At 43.2% G+C, this 18,252-nt stretch overlaps 1 protein-coding gene across 1 annotated transcript in view; it reads left to right on the top strand.

The window, feature by feature from the left end:
• The window catches only part of LOC149321712 (glutamate dehydrogenase, mitochondrial-like), a 38,811-nt gene extending 29,493 nt beyond the window's left edge, over positions 1 to 9,318 (top strand). Inside the window, exons 10-12 of the mRNA XM_089527357.1 lie at positions 2,362 to 2,577; positions 5,556 to 5,618; positions 5,881 to 9,318. Coding sequence (XP_089383483.1) covers positions 2,362 to 2,577; positions 5,556 to 5,618; positions 5,881 to 5,997 — 396 coding nt within the window. The 3' untranslated portion in view covers positions 5,998 to 9,318. The remainder of the gene's footprint in view (positions 1 to 2,361; positions 2,578 to 5,555; positions 5,619 to 5,880) is intronic.
• The last annotated feature ends 8,934 nt before the right edge of the window (positions 9,319 to 18,252 follow it).

The raw sequence follows: 18,252 nt of genomic DNA, 5'->3' as shown, positions 1-18,252 counted from the left end.
AAACATTAAAGTATGTTGGACTTGAAAAAAGAATAGTACATGTCTCCCCTATGCCAGTCTCTTTCCTGCTGTGCTTCTGGGAGCACCTATCTCCAAATAAATGAGCTGTCTTCTGAATTAGTCTTTCAGAGGTGATCTATTTGCTTCCTTCAGAATAGTTTGGATCAATGGTAATAGCATTACTCAGAGATGTTTTCAGTCAGTAAGCACATAGAGAGGGGTGATCAGCTAGACATTATATACTTGGACTTGCAAAAGGCTTTTTGCATATTCCACACCAAAGGTTATTGAGTAGACCTTAATTGTAAAGTCAACTTAGAAGCTGTTGATGGAGGGAATGTGTTAAAAGCCTTCTGCAAGTTCAATTGCATAATGTCTACCTGATCACCCCTCTTTACATCATTGGATCTTCTTCCATTAGACATTTGTATCTGGTTACAGTATAGGAAGTAGATGAAGGAAGGAGTACATGGCCAGCTCTTGCCATAAGGCAGGGATGGGCAACTGGGATCTTGGAAGGGGTTATTAAACAGACCCCCACCACACCCTCCTTTTGAAAAACAAAAATCAAATGTTTTTCCCCCAAATGTCTATACTTCTGCCATGTTTTTGCCTCCATAGGGCCATTTTAGGCCCAGGAGGGGCCATTTTTTAGTAACAGGTGATAAAAAACACTTACTATTCATAGTTTTCTGTGGGCTTTTTGGACTATGTGGCTGTGTTGTGGAACACAGCAACTATGGATGCCAGCCATGAAAGCCTTTGACTTCACACTTATTATTCACTTTCTGTTTAGGCCCTCTCCTGGGCCTAAAATAGCCCATGTGTTTGTGTGTATGTGCCTTCATCTGTCCATTTGTGGCAACCCCATGAATTTCATAGGGAGGGTGCAGAAATATAGTGAAAATGCCCCCAAACTTCCCAGAGGGCATTTGGGGGCAAAACATTTTTCCTTTCTTGGGGCATAATGCGCCCCTCAGCCTATGCTTTGCCCACCCCTGCTATTAATAGATGATCTAGAGTGAGACGTGAACAGCTTGGTGGCTGAACTTCTAGGAGATACCATGTTACTTGGTGAAATCCCAAGCAGTATGTGAAGGGCTTTGGGAAGGAGGACCTCTGCGGATTGGATGATTTGATGATAAACTGGTTAAAGAGAGAATGAATAAGAGATGCACACTGCAACTGTCACATGTAGATTGATGGTGTTTGACCTGGCAGTGATCAACCAGAAAACAGATCCTGGGGTTATGATGAAAACATCAACTCAAGTGTTTAGTAGCAGTGGAAAGAAAGGTAAATTCTAAGCTAGGGATGAGTATGAATAAGAATGAGAATAAGATTTCCAGTATAGCAGTTTAATGCTGAGGGCCAGCTGTACTTGGAAACCTATGCATGGGTCTAGTTGAACCATCTCAAATAAAAATTTTGTAGAGATGGGAAAGGTTTAAGAAGCCCTGGTGACGCAGTAGTTAAATGCCAGTACTTCAGTCAGTCACTCACTCACAGCCACAAGGTTGTGAGTTCAATCCCAGCCAGGGGCTCCAGTCAACTCAGCCTGATATCTTTCCAAGGTCACTAAAATGAGTTCCCAGCTTGTTGGCGGCAATTAGCTTACACATTGTAAATCGAATCTTAGGGAGTGCCTAAGTGCACTGATAAGCGTTATAGAAATGTACTTGCTATTCCTGTTGCTAAGAAAGGGTAGCCCAGATCATCAAGGAGATGGAGCACTTTCCAGTGAGAAAAGATTAAAGCAATTGCAATGTTTATGTTTGTTTCCCAAAAAAAAGGGTGATAGGAGTATGCTAGAAATTTATAAAATTACGTGTAATATGGAGAAAACAAATAGAGAGGTTGTCTTCCTTCTCTCACACTGCTAGAACTTGTAGTTAACCCGTAGAACTTTTGAGCAGTAGAGTCAAGACAGAGTAAACACTTGTTTACCCAAGTCATAATTGCTTTATGGAATTCACTCTACCTAGATCTGGTAGCGATACTAACATAACTAATATTCTGTGATTCTGTGGCTTTTGGGAAGAATTTGTTAAAATCAAGACCACTCAGTCACACACACACACACACACACACACACACACACACAGAAAATCTCAGTATTCCATAGGATGTTGTCATGGTAATTAAAATTAGAATCATAGTGGGGAACTAACAGGAAGGAAAAATGAATATGAATTTTGAGGGAAAGGAGGGGATATACATAAAGACAGTGATGATGGATGATGACAACAACTGATTAAAAATGTTGAGAGTAATACATGAAACTCTCTGAATAGATAGTATTATGTTCCTGCAGCTTTCTTATCAGGAGTTCCCTAGAGCTACTTTTCTATTTTTGGTCAGGATTTATACATAAATGCAGGTGGAGTGACAGTCTCCTTCTTTGAATGGCTGAAGAATCTGAACCATGTCAGCTATGGACGCCTCACTTTCAAATATGAGCGTGACTCCAACTACCATCTGCTGATGTCAGTGCAGCAAAGTCTGGAGAAAAAGTTTGGAAAGACTGATGGACAAATTCCAATTGTGCCTACACCAGAATTCCACGCCAGAGTGGCAGTAAGTCATAATATTCCTAAACACTCTCCCTCTTCGTTCCTCTTTCCCCTTGAGGACAATCCCTAGGTGAAAGTTGCTTGGGAAACTGTAAGATGTGAATATATATTTTTAATCTGGCTTGATGCCACATGACTTCCTGGCTTTTTTTTTTTAAACTATGACAGAACAGTCCTTGACCAAGCTGTTTTCTAATGGGCACCTTAAATTTAATCTCTGATTATCATAAACCTCAGAATTGAGCATACTTTCCAGAGTTTGGATCCAGTTCTGATCCAGCTCTGCTTATTCAGAAGGTCTGTAGGTCTATGCAGTACTTAAAAATATCGGAGAAGATTTCAATAAGACTTCATAAGGAGTTTATGTGTGTGTGCCATGTATGTATGCATGTTGTGCATGTATGTATTTAAATATTTGTATCTCATCCAATATTTGTATCTAAAATCTCAAGACAATTATTTCAATAACTTTAAAATAATAAAGATGATTTTAAAAGTTTGAAAACATATGAAACAGTTTACCAAATTAAGACAGTTTAAAACTGTTTTTAAATTCATGTGCAGTTTTGGATGAAATGTAGGCTTTGATAAAAAGCCATGTTTTTACTTGGTGCTGGAATGGCCCCAGCAATGACACTAGTTGGATCTCCAAGGTGAGGGTATTTCACAAGCAAGAAACCACGGTAAAAATAGGCCCTTTCCTGTGTTCTCCCACAATGTATTCCCTTGTTGGTGGTACACAAAGAAGCACCCCTCCACCAGACCTCAATTTTTGGGCAGGCATATATGGGGAGAGGAGCTGCCTCAAGTACCAATGTCTCAAGCCATTTAAGACTTTGAATGTCATCATCAGCCCCTTAAGTGGATGTGTACTGGCTGATGTTGTAGCTCCTTTTAAGAATGATGTTATATATGTTTTTTCTGCATTATTCTACCCCATGGGTTCCCAAGCTTTTTCATTTGTGGAGCCCTTATTTCTAGGTTGGAGCCCCTAATAGGCCTACCCTATGTCTTACAAGTTAATGGTGTTTAGGAGTACATATAAAATACATTCCTATTCTTTTATTCCATTCAATTTTTATTTCTTTCATTTTCTGGAGTAGCCATGGAGCACCTGGGAAGTGCATGCGGAGACCTAAGGGCTCCTTGGAGCACAGGTTGGGAACTCCTGTTCTAGTCAATAGACTACTGCAGCATTTGCACTAGCTGCAGCGTCTGAAGGGCAGCCCCATATGGCATGCATTGCAGTAGGCTAATTGGTAAGCTAACAGTACATTAATGACTATAGTTAGGTTATTTCTGCCCAGGAAAGATTGCAATTGGTGGACCAGCCAAAGTTGATACCAAGCACTGGGTTACTAGTGACAGAGTACTCCAAAAAATCTCTATTCACAAAGCCTCTGTCGTATTGACCATCACCCAACCCAATACAGTATCCAGGTCAGGCATCTGTACTGCCCCAGCTGATGCCAGCTACAAGGAGAAGGAGAGCTGTGTGTCATAAGGCACCCAACCCTAAGCTTTGGGGGAGGCAGTAACGCCTTGTTGAGAGTGATGTACCAATTTTTGTTTACACTATTTTTTCCTGCCTGTTTCTAGAGGTTGAGGGCAGTACACTTGTGATTGTCATTTTATCCTCACAGCAGTATTAGGGGGGAAGTTAGGATGCTAGTGATGTGCCCTGTGAATTTAATGACTCACAGTTAATGAGCAATACATACATATAATGCTGTGACAAGTCACTAGGCAGGCTCGTTTAACAATAGCCAATCCTGGTTCAGGCTGGCTGTAGGCTAGTGGCTGCTGTGGGAAGAATGGTTATAAAAGGAGAGGAGTCAGTCATTCGGTAGTCAGGTGAGATTCAGTGCAGAGTCCTTTGATGGAATTCAGAATTCCCTTGAAGGAGTAAAGACTTAATAGGCAGAAGAGAATAGTTTAGAGGCAGAAAAGTGTCATGCTCGTCTAGAAGGACTCAGAAGATGGCTGAGTTTGAGCCCCAGCTCTGCTCTGCCAACTCAAGCAGAGCCTGTTCTGTGTCAGGAAACTCAGCAGCCCAGCCTTCCACCAGCAGAGATTCCAGGCACAGACAATATGGACAAGCAGGACAATGAAGTACCTACCTTTAGCCAGTAAAGGTCTGAAAGGGCATGCCTCTGCCTGTCCAGGAGGCTTTATGAGAAACATTCAGCAATCAGGAAGCACCTGTGATTAGGATCTGGGTAATATAAACAGGTACAGGTCACTGAGCTCCTTTGCCAGAGATTATCTGATTTTTCTGGTGAAAGCATGTTTTTCTGACTCCTTTGGACTTTGTGGCCTTGCCTCTTGAACTACTGACTGATCTTGACCCTCTGGACCTTGGAATTGCCTTGCTCAGTCTGCCTTACTAGAACCCTGGACCCTTGGATTGTTTCACCCTTCTCTATTGGACATTGAACTGGTACTTGGATACTGTACTTTATTTCTTGCATTTGTAGAGACCTTTAGTTCTGATTATAAAGCTCTGCTAGGCTGTTTTGAGCCATTATCAGCAGTCTTGGCAGCTTTCCCGGACAAAAAGAACAGTTTAGTTGTAAAAGAGTTCAATGAGAAGAAACTGAGAAGTGAAGTACATGCAACTGTTGATTTATTATCACTATTGTAACATACTATCTGTGAAACTATCTTAAATGAGCTACATTCGTACTTCATTCTTGTAAATAAAGCTGAGTTTTGTTTGTTTCAAGGCAAGCTTCTGACTGAATGAAATCATAACAATAAAAGCACATGAAACATTCTACCACAGATGTAAGATTTATAGGAAAAAGACACTGAAGACACTAGCCCTTAAACATGTAGGGAAGGTGTAATAAGGATGGATGTTAGGTCAGTGTCATTCATGATGCGTCTTTGGATGTTCCTGAGGTAGAAAGGTGGCCTCGAAGCATTGACAGAAGAAGCCTTGCGATACATGCCTTTCTCAAACTTCTTTATTTCTTATAGGGTGCCTCAGAGAAAGATATTGTGCACTCAGGTTTGGCTTTCACTATGGAGCGTTCAGCTAAGGTAGGTGCCTGTGATTTGAATTTCTCTGTGTGGTTTTGTTGTTTTGTTTTGTTTTTTACATTTCATGCCAAATCCTTACTATCTTACTGTTATTTATTTATTTGCTTCTGTGATACTTGTCATAGCATGATGAAAAAAGCCCTCATAATTTACAATGGCATCTCAACCCAATTCTTTGTAACCGCCACCTTTGAAATTTTGGCTTAGGACAAGAGTACTGACTGGAGCCATTTTTACTTATGTTTATGTTCTATCTTTGTAGCAAATCATGGCCACAGCTACAAGGTACAACCTAGGCTTGGACCAAAGAACTGCTGCATACGTCTGTGCCATAGAAAAGGTCTTTAAAGTTTACAGTGAGTCAAGTTTCACTTACTGAGGCTACTTGCCCACAGAGTCCGTCTATCTATTGCCTACAGTTTGGGTATTCTACTTTAGAAAAGAAGAAAAATCACCATGAGAAAGTGAGCTCTAGGTGTCGCTGTGGAGTCCTGCAAGCCATCCCTTTTGTTTGTACCTTGTTCTTCCTTTTCCTGTGTCTCGTATCCTTCCTGCACAGTAGTAAGCCGTATTTGAGAAATTATTTTTTTACACCTGCAGGTGGTGCCAGCAGTCCAGAGATGCTGCTGCTTTGCTAAATTGCAATGTAATTGTTGAAATTAAGTGTCTGTTGGCATTCTGCTTTGTATATTTTGTTTTATTCAGTTCAGCTTTGCTTTTTGTGTCTTTGGGATGCCTGAGGTCACTTGTTTCAGATGTATGTCCGTTTTGTACAAGTCACAATTTTTGGTTCATGCCTCTTGCTTCTTTTACAGGGCACAGGCTGCCCCTTTGGGGCAGCCTGTGCCCACCCCTTTCCCTGATGGATTGGGGCCTCAGCTACCACAGCGGCAGCCCTGAGGCCCCGATTCGCCGCTTTTCCAGGCCGCGGGGAAGCGGCAAAAGGCTGCTTCCCCGCAGCCTGGAAAGGGGTGTCCTTGGGGCTTCAAGCAGCAGGGAAAGGGAGAAAGGGGCCACTCAGCCCCTTTCTCCTTTGTGTCGCTGGTGCAGCCGTGTAAAGGCTGTGCCAGAGACACAAACCCAGGAAGGAGCTCCAAAATGGAGCTCCTTCCAGCGCCACGGAAAGGGCGCCACAGGCGCCCTTCTGCATTGCCAGGAGTCACGTCCGTGCCGCTCTGTTTGTAGAATGGGCGCTGCCATTACAACGTACTAGGGTTGTGGGGCATCTGGAAAGGACGCCCTGAGACAACCCTAGTATGCGTGCAGGCCGGCACAAAGCGCTGGTCTGTACAGCGCCATAATTACAAGTTAATCTACTTCACTTCTCCCTGCCATAAAAATGGGGATTCTGAGGTCTAGCACAGATTTTCTTCCCTGAACTATTCTTCAGTTGCACTACATTTTTCAAATGCCACATTACATTATCCACACTTGTATGTACTTCTGTTTTCAGTGAGTTGCTTCTTTTTGAAAAATAAACTATATGAGTTTATTAAAATAACATTTTACCTTACAAACCAACAAATTAATCACATCCTATCTCAATAGTGTTCTCAGCTAATTACACACATGCACACATAATATTTCCTCTATTTATTTATGTTTTACCCCTCCCTCCCTCCCTACCAACCCCCCACCCCAGGAATGGTGTTTTCTTTTTAATTTCTTTTTCTGCCCACGTGGAAAATAATTTTAACTGTTTCCTGAGTTGCTTCACTGAGTGTGTCTCTTCATGCATTCCAAGGATTTAAAATTTTTTCTCATAACATCAGTAGATGTGAATATTGCTGGGTAGCCACACTGCAGAACTAAAGCAGATTGACAAAACTTTAACTGCCATGACTCTATCCTACTGAATCCTGGGATTTGTAGTTTGTTTAGCCTAGTCTGTCAGAGATCTCTGGTGCTTCACTAAACCCAGAATTCTGTAGGATAGAGTTAGAGCAGTTAAAGTGGTGTCAACGGCTTGAGTTTTTCAGGGTGTCTGCACCTTGCGAGGCCAAAATACCCTAAAGGCACCAGATCCCATCTGAACTTAAAAACTAAACAGGGCCAGACCTATTAGTATATGGATTGCAGGACTGCCACAAAGTACTATGTGCTGTAGGCTATATTTCAGAGGAGGGCAATGACAAACCATCTCTGAGTATTCTCTGTCTAAGAATACCCTATGAAATTCATAGATTCACCATATGTCAACAAGTGATTTGAAGGCACACATGCACATAATGTTTGACATCATTATTCCCTGCATCCTACTACATGATATAAGATGGCAAGCCTATCTTGTTATTAGTTGTTGCCCTACTCAGGGTAGTAGTAGGAATATCAAGATTTCTGTACCGTTGACCAGAGCTAGCCCTTAGTTTCAGCTTCATACCTTTGGTGTTGGTTCTTCACCACCATGTGCCATCCAAAGTCATTGTCATTGAACTTTTCGTCTTGAGACTGTTCATGGCTTGAAGAGGTCTTGGCAGATGGTTTGGTCTTTGGTGTCCAAGGCTACTGGGCAATAGCCTTTCAATGTAATCTTCTCCTAGGCCAAAAATTACTGTGCTGCGTTGACTATTGTGGCAGAATTGTTGGAATGAAGAGCTTATCCTTAGGTAGAAAAATATCATACCTGTAGTTCAGCTGTGCTCTCTCCAGCAGTGGTGTCTATTCCTTTCTGATACGGCAAATGGAGCAGCTTTTCTGCAGGATTTAACTTGTTACCTGTGTGCATGCTAGATTGGGATGGAAGGTGTTAGTGGAGTATGTGTCAGTATGTGTCACTCTTGAGAAAAGTGACAAGGAAGAGGAACCTCAGTTTCAGCACAGACCTAGATAAGGTAGTTGGATTAATTTTAAAGGCTGCTAGCAAAGAACATTCAGAAAAGAGTCACATTGTGACTGTCATATCTTTTTTCTTTTGGTTAAACAATGTTGCAAAGGTTATTAGTCCAATGGAATTGCTGGCCTGCCTGAAGGCATTGTTAACCTAATAGTGCTATCCCAGACAAATTTAATGGAAAGAGGTGTAATATATAATGGGCAATTATCACATATAATAAATGTTTGGTTCTTTAGCCATTCCTCAAGCCTGTAGATCCATGCCTCGCTTTGTCTTACACCAAATGGACATTTCTGAGTTTGAGGGTATAAATGGTGATGGATGGTAATGTCAGAGATCAGATATAATTTGGGCTATATTGCTTCCAGGTGTGCTATGATAGAGATGTCAGGACCATGTTCCACATTGGCCTGTAAAATGACATGGATGTGGCCAGCAGGAGGAACTGGAGCTGAGGTTACTACAGTTCAAGTGGTAGGTGCATGAGTCAGCACTTGGTGAGCTGTGTATCATGGGAAGTCTGATGCAACATGCACAGTAGGTGAAAGTCAGCAGTGCATCATGGGCAATGTTATGATGTAACAGGGACTGGGTATGAAACCAGCAAGGTTTCATTGGTGGCATGGCTGTCACATGACATCACAGAAGACTATCCATAAAAGGGAGACGGTAGCTATCTCCGTTGTTGGGTTGTTGTGGTTGGTAGTTGGCGAAGCACTTTGTTTGTTTGTGGAGAGCATTCAAGACGGCTGTCTGATACTCTGTATAATCTTTGTATATAGTTTATGAAACAAAGATTAAAGCCCTCGTGTTGAGTGAACCCTGTTGTCCGAGGTTCGTTCCTTCAAGCCGGGGGTTCAAGGCTGAAGCCTGTGTGGGAGGAAATTTTTCCTTGCAGCTCAAAGCCTTTGCAGACTTCTCACAGAGAACTTCTTCTGGGCGTCCTGCCTACATGGATTAACTCTGCATGTGGTCATAGTGGACACAGCTCGTCTCTACACTCCAACAGGAGAGCCCCTGCTCTGTGCTAGCACATAATTTGTCTGCACATTTTTGCCTGCAGTTAGGCAGTGTCATCCTTCACTCAGTGGGTTAAAAGCTGTTTGCCACCAGAAATGTCTACCAGGTTGTTACTGAAAACAGGCGGGACATTGCTTGGAATAGATTTACGGTACCATATTCTCGCTGGGCTGGATTTCCCCCCTCCCCAATTGTTTCACAGTGGAAATGATCATGTGGCTATTTCAGCACCCATGGTCTAGTGCAGACCTCCATTTCCCCCTGTCTCCCAGATTGGCAGGGTGGTCAGCACTGTGATTGAACCATATATGGAATAATTCAGAAAACCTTAGGATTTCCATATAGCTTCAGAATATTGCTTAATTTTGGAAAAATTGATTCAGTGAATCCTTCTGGCATAGGATTCTTTACTGACATCTTCTTAACATATCTGTAGTTTCATGGAATCATGGACATAAGAATGGAGATCTTGATGTCAAATTGACATCCTAGTCTTACTGAAGTGGATTTCTGAATGTCTGGCTGACTAATCATGAGCCTTATGAAGTTTAAACAGCCTGGGGCATATTTAGTTGGTAGCAGGTGTGCCAGGTTCACGCTGAATGCTGAAAACCTTTGTGTTTAGATACTGTTCCTCTGGAGGAAATATACTTTCCAGCAGATTTAGTAACTTCATCACTGGAAAATTACCAGTGCTTCTGGTTATAGTTCCTTCTTGTTGGGGAGAAATGTCATTTTCTGTAACCCAGGGCATCACTGCTCTGTCATGCTGCAGAAATCATCCAGAAAAGACAGTGCAGTCAGCATGGCAAATAGTTTGGAGGAGGTAGTGGTGGCTGTGCCTGGCTGGTCTTAGGTTGTGTGCTAGGAATGCTGTGCAAGGGCTGATAAGTTCTTCGCTCATATGCTGCCCAAACTGATGCCTTGAGGTGTTCTCTGCCTGATTGATAGACTGGCACTTTAACACACTTCAGCCTCTCAATCTTGCCTAAGAGGAATAGTACCTAGGTTTGACTTACATCTAACAACTACATCCAATATCGTGCTGACAACTAATCACCATTGCAGGGCAACATTTTTTTTTTGGCCTCTCCTCCTGCTAGCAACTCTCTATACAGCCCCAAAACTAGCTTTGATGGGGTTGGCAGCCATCTAAAGAATGTTTAGGCTGGTCACTGATTATATACATAACATTAGTGAAGCTATACAGTACGTCGACTATTGCTTCCACTTATTAGGTGTTCCCATCTTCTAACACTACATTATTGCATGTCCCTTTAGTTTGGCTTTCCTTTATGATCTTTACAATCCAGACAACTGACACTGGGGAGCACTTCTTATATGCAATGCTTTCGTATTGATACAGGAGGAAACAACTGCCAGAGGTTGAGGGGGTCGATGGGACCAAGGAGTGCTACATTCCTCAGCCTCACCACCAAAAAAATCCCTTTATATTTTTTAAAAATAGCAAGAAAAGTCTCCTAAGCCTTGTGAGCTTTGAAAGTATGTAGAGAATTTTGTGCCTTTTTTGTGCACTTGCTAAAGATATTAACACAATATGGACTTTAAAATTTACCATTTGGAATGCTTGCAATATGCTGTATAATCCCTAAATTAACCTTTGTCTGTGTTTTAGTGCAACTAGTTTCTTCTAAGCCTTGATCTATTCCACCACTTTAACACCTCTGCTGCCATGGTTCATTCTTGCATGCTGTAATGACATTTATGGGTAGTCTCCTATCCTTCTGTAGAACTGTTTCTACAAAGGTTTTTTCCTCAGTTCTTGAACCCCTTCGTGGACAGGACAAACCACATAAATTGAATCAAAGAGAAAAAGAAGTAAATGAAACAAGATTCTGCTGCCATGGAAATCCGACAGTAACTTCATTTTGTCTGTGTTGATTTTTAATAATAATAATAAAATAAATTTTTTATTTCTATACCGCCCTTCCGTTGATCAGGGCGGTGTACAACATATTACAAAACATACAATAAGCAGAAATACAATATTAAAATACAATATTAAAAACAAATTAAAAACCTAGTCAGCCAACCATCTTGCCGGGAAAAAAGAGGGAGGAAGCCATCAGGGGCTTTATTCGGGGAATGCCGCTCGAAATAAGAAGGTCTTCAAATCCCTTCTAAACTGAGCCAGAGAGGTGGCCGAGCGGAGCTCTGTGGGCAGCGTGTTCCAAAGGGCCAGGGCAGCGATGGAGTACGTCCTCCTCGACGTAGAGGTAAGTCTAGCCCCTGGAACCCTAAGTAATTGCTGCCCAGAAATTCTGAGGGTGCGGGGCAGAGTGTATGGGGAGAGGCGGTCCTTCAGGTATCCTGGGCCCAAGCCATGTAGGGCTTTATAGGTCATCACTAACACCTTGTACTGTGCCCGGAAGCGAATTGGCAGCCAGTGCAAGTTTTTAAGCACAGGTGTAATATGGCTGGCCCTGGAAGTACCAGTGACCAGCCGGGCTGCCATATTCTGGACCAGCTGTAGCTTCCGAGTATGGTATAAGGGTTGCCCCATGTAGAGCGCATTGCAGAAATCCAATCTAGAGGTTACCAGAGCGTGTACCACTGTTTCAAGATCCCTCTGGGCCAGGTATGGGCGCAGCTGGCGAATAAGCCGAAGCTGATGACAGGTGCTCTTGACGGTCGCATTCACCTGAGATGTAAGGTGAAGCGACGAGTCAAGAAGCACCCCCAGACTGCGCACGGAGTCCTTCACAGGAATCATGATCCCGTTCAGGACAGGTGGAACCACCGCCATTCCTGGACCAGGGGAACCTATCACAAGTACCTCCGTTTTCTCTGGATTCAGTCTGAGTCGGTTTTCCCTCATCCAGCCCATTACCGACTCCAGACAGGCCACGAGGGGAGAGACGCCATCCTCAGTCACTGCATCAGTCGGAGACATAGAGAAAACTATTTGGGTGTCATCAGCGTACTGATAACCCCGCACCCCATGTCTCCGGATGATCTCTCCCAGCGGTTTCATGTAAATGTTAAATAGCATGGGAGACAGAATGGCTCCTTGAGGGACCCCAGTTGTGAGGGCCCTCCTATCGGAGCACACGTCTCCCAGCTGCACCATCTGGAACCTCCCAGAGAGGTAGGACCGGAACCACTGGAGCGCAGTGCCCCCGATTCCCACCTCTGCCAGGCGCTCCAGAAGGATACCATGGTCTATGGTATCGAAAGCCGCTGAGATGTTCAAGAGCACCAACAGAGACACGCTTCCCCTGTCGATTACACAATGATATAATAGCATCTGCTTTGCACTTTATCCTTGATAAGGTCTGTCTCTGGGGTTGACATCTGCACAGCAGATTTCCAACTCTTCACAGCCTTTTTGTTTAGATTAGAATATTGCATATGTCATCATCACAATCATAGTGGCCCTTTTCAGACAATGGGTTTTGCAGCTCCAATCCGCAGTCACTCCTGATCCAACCATGCGAATTCACGTTAAAACGTGATGTATTATTCCACGTGATTGCTTTCTATGGGGAGTACTTTCAAGCCAGATCCAAAGTCAATTCAAAGTGACTCCTGATTTTTGTGAATTCGTTAACAAGCAAATTCACAAAAATTGTTTCCAGGCTCACCTCGATTTCAATCCAAATTGGTTTGGTGTGGAATGCAACTTAGCTTCTGTCCTGGTACACACACCCCAAACCTCCAAGATGGCAAGTTTCCAATGATGCAGCGCTGTAATTTTGCTCCATTTGCTTCCGATACTCCAAGAATGGAGGCTGCATAATATTTCTTTAATAATAATTTCTTTCCTGCCTTTCCTCAAGGCTGGAGCCAGGGTACCCAAAGGAGAACAAGGCACTGCAAAATAATAATAATAAGAGTAATTTATTAGTTTGCTGAGGCACCAGAGCTCTCTGGCAGAGAAGGCTCAATGTCTCACAACACTACAGTTCCCAGAATTCCATAGCATTGAGCCAGGACAGTTAAAGTGGAGTGAAACTGGATTATTTTCCCCAGTGCAGATGCAACCTAAGAGAAGGCAACTGTTACAAAGGAAAGGAGAGTGGATTGGATTCAGGGAGGTGGTATTTTAGGGAGCATGGAGAATAAGGGCTATTCTCCCCATACAATCTGCCCTGCACACTCGGGTCAGCCGGGAAGAATTTGTTGAGGGTTCCGACTGCAAAATATGCGTCGACCTCGCAAAGGGCCTTTTCTATCTCAGCCCCAAAAATCTGGAACACCCTTCCCGATGAGCTCCATTCTATCACTCTTTAAAAAGAAACTTAAGACCTTTTTCTTCCATCAAGCTTTCCCCCATGTGCTCTAATATCATGTGGTTCCCCCCCTATATGTAATTTGCATCATGGATTATCAGCTCAGCTGGCTCTGACTTGGGTTTAATAGTTTTTAAATTGCACTTGAAATTTTTTTACACTGTTTTATTGTATGTTTATATATTGTATTTTTATTCTGTATTGATGTATTGTTGTATTCTTTGCTTTGTACACCGCTTTGATCAATGTGGAAAAGCGGTATAGAAATTATTATTATTATTATTATTATTATTATGGGAAACAGGATCATTTCTGCACTCCTCCAAAATGGGTCTCCCTCAGATCCAAAGGATTTACTTCCAAGTAAAGCTGAAGCTTCTACACTGATTATTTTGCAGTGAAATATTTTTTATTATTTCAATAATAATAATAATAATAATAATAATAATAAATAATGGATGGGGGCTCTGACACGGAGGATAGATGTAGATGTGGCTGGAATGGATGAGGAGAATGACAGGAGGATAGATGTAAATGTGGCTGAAATGGGTGTGGGCTCTGACATAGAGGGTAGATGTAGATGTGGCTGAAATGGATGTGGGCTCTGACACGGAGGATAGATGTAGATGTGGCTGGAATGGATGTGGGCTCTGACATGGAAGATAGATGTAGATGTGGCTGCCAGGGATGGCCAGATAGAAGGGAGGAAGAAACGTGAAGCCATCATTCACATGAGTCTAGCATTCATGTGAAAGTGGAACCAGGAAGTGGCCCCCTTCTTCATCTCAGAAGTGCAAAGGTTCACAATGCATTCAGAGCCCCACTGAGCATGCGCAAGGGTGCCAATTCAAATTGGTGATTCCACATGGTATGTACTGGTGTGATAATTTATTTTGCACTCGCTTTGCTTTGTCTCAGGAATGGCCACAATTCCTCTCTTCACGTGAGATAATTCATCACGTGAATTGCCTTGGATTCAAATTGACTCTGCTTCCCTTCACTTCGAATTTGCTATAAATTTTAATTCAAATTTCATGTGTGATAAACTCCTTAGTAAACTGTGAGTTCTTCATTGTGGTTTCTGTGACTCACACGAAAAGGTTTTCTTGAGCCTGTGCAGAGACATTCTGAACATTCTAGAATTGCAAGGAAGACTTTTTGGCTGTGGCTCCATTCACCCTATATATATACCCCCTAGCATTCCTGCTCATTTTTCTTTTGTCCACTGCGCTAGCAGTATTGAAGGAACTGATTTGTAGAATTGCCTTCATTTTTGCTTATAGCAGTTTTACAAAACAACAGATTTCACCTTTGACTACTCCTCTCTTATCGAATACTGGTATTTTATTTAGTATTCCCTGGTTTTTGACTTGGTTTGGATTTGACTACTCCCTGTTTCCTGATTTGGACTCTGCTTGATGTTAAGGTTTGAACCCAGACTGTTCGATGACGTTCAGCCCTCGATGGCAAGTGTAGCCTCTCAATCGCTATCTTTCAAGATCATGGGCCTAGACTCTCATTGCTTGCTGTGCCTTGGCAAGGGGCATAATAAACAGAGTTGCCTCCATTGTAGGGCCTTTACCCCTTAGGCCTGGAAGAATGACCTCTCTCTGACTCTAGGCAATTTTATATGAAAAGATCTTGAAGCCGCATTTGGCCCCCTCAGCAACTGTCTCCATGCCCCCAATGTCTCTGAACTCAAAGCGACAGATTGAGCCATTGTGATGACTCTACCCACGCTGGCTCTACAAAACTGAGCCATGAGGCATCATCATCATCCAAATGCCAACCTGAACCCGAGTGGCATCTCACATTTGAGGGTCACAGATACGAGAACGTCCAAGCAAAAAAGTGAAAGTCCTCAACAATTGAAGCTGACTCTGCTTCTGTCTCGGCCTCAAAGGACTCCAAAAAGTCCCGTGACAAAGGGGGAAAGAAGAAACATAAGCAATCTTCTTCACACTCCTCCTCCAAGCAGGTCACCAGATCTGAGATTTAACTGATCGAGAAACTTGTCTCCCTGACTCCATCTCTTCAGGTGGTAGAGACTCAGGTTGGTTTGGCTTCGTAGGGGGAAATTGCTGATTACCCAGTGAGACAGCCTCATTGGTCTCCCTTGCCGCATCTTCTCTGCACTCTGTATATGCTGGTTAGAGTTCCCTCACCTCACATACTGGTGAGTGACTGTTTGGCCGGTGTACTAGCCAAATTACCGGTACAAATCTGAGGCGCAATTCAAATCCGACCATCAGTACAAATCCAACCCTCAATCCCGATTCGACACAGATCGTGATTAGTACTGACAATAGCAGGAAGAGAATTGGCCCTGTTACTCACCGATTCATGTTAACCAGGCCAGCAACCTCGTCTTCAATAAGGAAACCAGTCACTATTAGCTGTCAGTGGAACCCGACTTCCATCAAAAGCATTATGCCTGCGACTTCCTGAGAGGCCCTCAAGGATCCCCTACAGGTTCGGTAGTTTTATAATCGGCTCTGTTGGCTCGACCGTGCCCTTTAGTGACTCAGCATGTACACCCTGTATCAGAAACTCCTCCCATTCCACCTCACCATGAATCCCTGGCTGATTGATCTCTTCCTCCTCTTCCTTGTTCACTGCATTCGGTAGTCTGGATAGAATCCACTTCCTCTACTCCTGATCAACTCCATGTCAGTTCCCCTTCCAATGCCTTAGTAACCCATTCACTAATGGACAATGTCTGCTCCTTTTCAGAACAAGTCATCCAGATGGCCAGTGCACACAGTCGCAATGTAGTGTATCACGAATCCAACCAATTGGATCCCATCTACGAGCATATCCATAGGACTCCTGCCATCCATGTCCCACATCGCTAAGTGTTGAGGGAAGCCTCCAGCTACCATGCCATCCACCTTGTGGAAGATAAACAATATTTACTGGATCATGCCTTCCGACTCCATGTGGCTCTTTTAGCATTCGAAGCTGAACTCAGCCATTGTAGAGGCTTCCCAACTCTAGCCAACTTCCAGAACATTGTCGAAACTGACAGACAAAGAGGCTCGGAAGGTTGATGGTATGGCTAGGAAGCTATACTCAGCAGTGGCTCTGAGACTTTTGAGTAGCTAACTACTCGGCATGCATGGAAGCTTATCCAGCAGTATCTTTGGGAGAGAAACCTTCCCCTGTTTGATAAGCTCCCAGATGAAGAAGGGCATTTGACTCAGGCCCTACAGATGAAGGCCCACTCTCTCAGGGCCCAGCAGATCAATTCTGCTTGTCATTCTGCAAACTGTGCGATGAAGGTGTTGTCAGGATCAGTAGCCCTTTGATATTATGCCTGGCTTCATGCTTCCGACCTCTTGACAGGCTCGAGCTGCCCTCGAAGGCATGCCATTTAATGACTCCAGCCTTTTTTCTTAAGGAAATGGATAAAAAGCTGGACTTCAAATATAAGATGAAGACCACAGCATGAAAATATGGCATGTTCTCCTCTTTGCCAAGGTTTACCCCTCATTGACAGTCGGATTGGTAAGATCCTCCTTATGCTACAGTGAGGAGTTACAGTCCATTGGCATTGAGGAGACAGATTCCAGTCACAGTCTTCCTTCTCTGTAAGATGCAACACAAGCCAGGCTCGGTACTGACAGTCCTTCAAGAGGAAAGACATTGTCCAAGATAAAAGGCACCTATGACTCTCTTCTTGTGCACACTTCCATCCTGCTCTCTCTTGACATAGACTTACCCATTATGTCAATGAATGGGCTTCCATAACATCTGATTCCTGGGTGCTTGACATCATCTTCAGGGGCTGTGCCCTCAAATTTGAAGAGATTCCTCCCACAGGGGATTTATATATTACACCCTACTTGATGAAGTGCATACATCTCTCTAAGGGCTCTATCAAACCCGTACCCATTTTGACAATGTTTCTTCTCACAATATTTCATTGTGTCTAAATGGGATGGAAGCCTCCAACCCATACTGGACCTATTCTGTCTTAATCTCTATATTTCTTACTAATGGTTCCGTATGGTAACTCGCTCCTTAGTCCTTTCCCTTTTGCAGAGAGGAGACTGGTTTGCCTCTCTTGACTTGAAGGAAAGTACTTCCACTTAGGGATATGAGACTGTCACCAAAGGTTTCTGGTTTTCGCAGTGGGACATCTCTACTAATTTAGATCCTACCTTCTGGCCTGTCTACAGCTCCCAGAGTCTTCACAGAATGCACACCTTCCTTTGTCAACACGGTATATCCATTTTTCTATACCTGGACAATTGGCTGTTCGCAGCACCCTCCATACAATCTCTGGTTAGAGACATCAAATTCACACTGTCACTTCTTGAATTTCTTGGATTCATAATCAGTGAGACCAAATCCAACCTCTCACCATCTCGGGAGGCCGCATATGGTGCGCCCACATTTGATGCGGGCGCACTATAGAAGTTCTGAATGAAGAAAGGAAATAATGATTTTTTGTTTTCTTATTGCTAGAAAGTAAACTTGCACATCACAGTGGATAAGCTGTGGATTCTCTTGGTGAGCATTCTTG

The sequence above is a fragment of the Sceloporus occidentalis genome, unplaced genomic scaffold (genome assembly GCF_023333645.1).
Source record: "Sceloporus occidentalis isolate IW3139 unplaced genomic scaffold, rSceOcc1.0.p SCAF_1, whole genome shotgun sequence".
Lineage (NCBI taxonomy): Eukaryota > Metazoa > Chordata > Lepidosauria > Squamata > Phrynosomatidae > Sceloporus > Sceloporus occidentalis.
This window is presented reverse-complemented; position numbering and strand designations above follow the sequence as displayed.